This window comes from Temnothorax curvispinosus, unplaced genomic scaffold, assembly GCF_003070985.1.
Source record: "Temnothorax curvispinosus isolate PA1 unplaced genomic scaffold, ASM307098v1 QBEX01018010.1, whole genome shotgun sequence".
Classification (NCBI taxonomy): Eukaryota; Metazoa; Arthropoda; class Insecta; order Hymenoptera; family Formicidae; genus Temnothorax; species Temnothorax curvispinosus.
This window is the reverse complement of record NW_020227790.1, coordinates 1-1,664: the sequence shown is the minus strand read 5'-3', so window position 1 is coordinate 1,664 and position 1,664 is coordinate 1. Positions and strand designations below refer to the sequence as shown.

At 32.0% G+C, this 1,664-nt stretch overlaps 1 protein-coding gene across 1 annotated transcript; it reads right to left on the bottom strand.

Annotated features, from left to right (window-relative positions):
- Positions 1-22: 22 nt before the first annotated feature.
- On the bottom strand, positions 23-1,661 carry LOC112468065 (fatty acyl-CoA reductase wat-like; the record flags this gene model as incomplete). Its single annotated transcript, XM_025037093.1, has 4 exons — positions 23-311; positions 573-875; positions 1,186-1,331; positions 1,417-1,661. Coding segments are annotated over 4 exons (983 nt in total), but the record flags the coding sequence as incomplete, so codon positions are not given.
- Positions 1,662-1,664: the final 3 nt, after the last annotated feature.

Sequence of the window (1,664 nt, the reverse complement as noted above, 5' to 3'; positions counted from 1 at the left end):
CTTTAGGAACTTGGTAAATCTCTTACATGGGTTTTCGGCCGCTGAGAAAAAGCACAGTGTCGGTTATAATAGCAGGTATCAGGTGCAAAAATATCGTACAGACATCGTGCACGAATTTATGTTTGCTGGGGAAAAAAAAATAGTACCAGAGAAAATGTATGCTCGGTACCTGCGTGCCATACAGTTCATTTAATTTAGTGAATCTTCTCCAAGTAATGGGATTTTGACATATCGACACGTAATTGTAAATTAGCGCTCTCTCGGTTTCTGGAACATCCGGATTCGCGTTCTCGATGCTCAATAGAGTATTTCTAACAAAAATACGTACTATAAAGTTATATGTATCTTGTATGTACTATTTTGTTGTTTAGAGAAGAATATATTAATAAAAGTTATAGAATATATATATATATTCAAAAATACAAAAGATATTTTATATTTAATCAGATATTTAATCAATGTTATATATATTATATATATATATAAGGATATATATATATAATATATATAACATTGATTAAATATCTGACTAAATATGAAATATCTTTTGTATTTTTGAATTGTAAGCTTACTTTCTTTTGGCAGTGTCCCAACTCGCGGCGATAAAATGTGAAATGACATAATCTGCGGGCACTATATCTGCCGCATTTTCAAGGTCGATATGCAGTGTACGTAACAAACCTAGGGCACACCCCACGACTACACCCATAGCACCATAGACATTGTTGATCCAGCCTTCTACAGGCGACTCGGCCGTTGATGTTACAATCGATGGTCGTACGATACAGGTTGGAATTCCGACACTGTATTGTCGAACAGTATCTTCAGCGATCGCCTTTGTATATGCATATGAATTCGGCCATTTACCTATTAATCTGTATTTATATAAACAGATACAGTAGTGTCTCGCGTCAAGTGTAAGCGTATATGTATTACGTAATATAAGAGGCAAAAATTAAAAAATATATATAAATAAGAAATTTTTTAATAAAAAAAACATGCAAATTTTTTTATCGACAAATTATCTTTTTAATTAATTGCAGAATAGAAAAGTAAGAAATTAAAAATACTGCTTGTACAATTATAAAAATTACATCGCAATAAGTTAGTTAATTAATGTAATAAAATGCATGCTAGTGACCTGAATAATATTTGATTCTTTTAATTTTATTGAAAGGCACTTACGTTGGTGTAAATTTGTCTAATTTTTCATCGTCTAGAATATCGAGTAAGGTCAAAATCTTATCGGTTTTTATAGGTGGTGGATAATATCTTTCTTCAATGAAATTGTGCACACAATAAGCAAATGCAGTGGATACATAAACAAATACCTAAAAAATATTTTAAACTAACAATAAGTAAGTTGAATTTTTACAAATCTGAAAACTTGGTTAAAATAATCTTTCTTTTACATACCTTTAAATTCGGCATTTCTTTCGCGATAAGAAGAAGCTGCTTCGTTCCTCTTACGTTTATGTTAACCGCTATTCGAATCGCTTCGTTAAATCGTACAGTCGCTGCCAAATGGAAAATTACGTTTGTGTCTAAAAGACGTTCTCGACTTTCCTGCGACAATCCGAGATCCAACTTGCTTAAATCGGCTTCTATCATTATTATTTTGGTACTAAAGTTAGGCTGCTCTTTCTTCAGTCTGTCGTAAACCT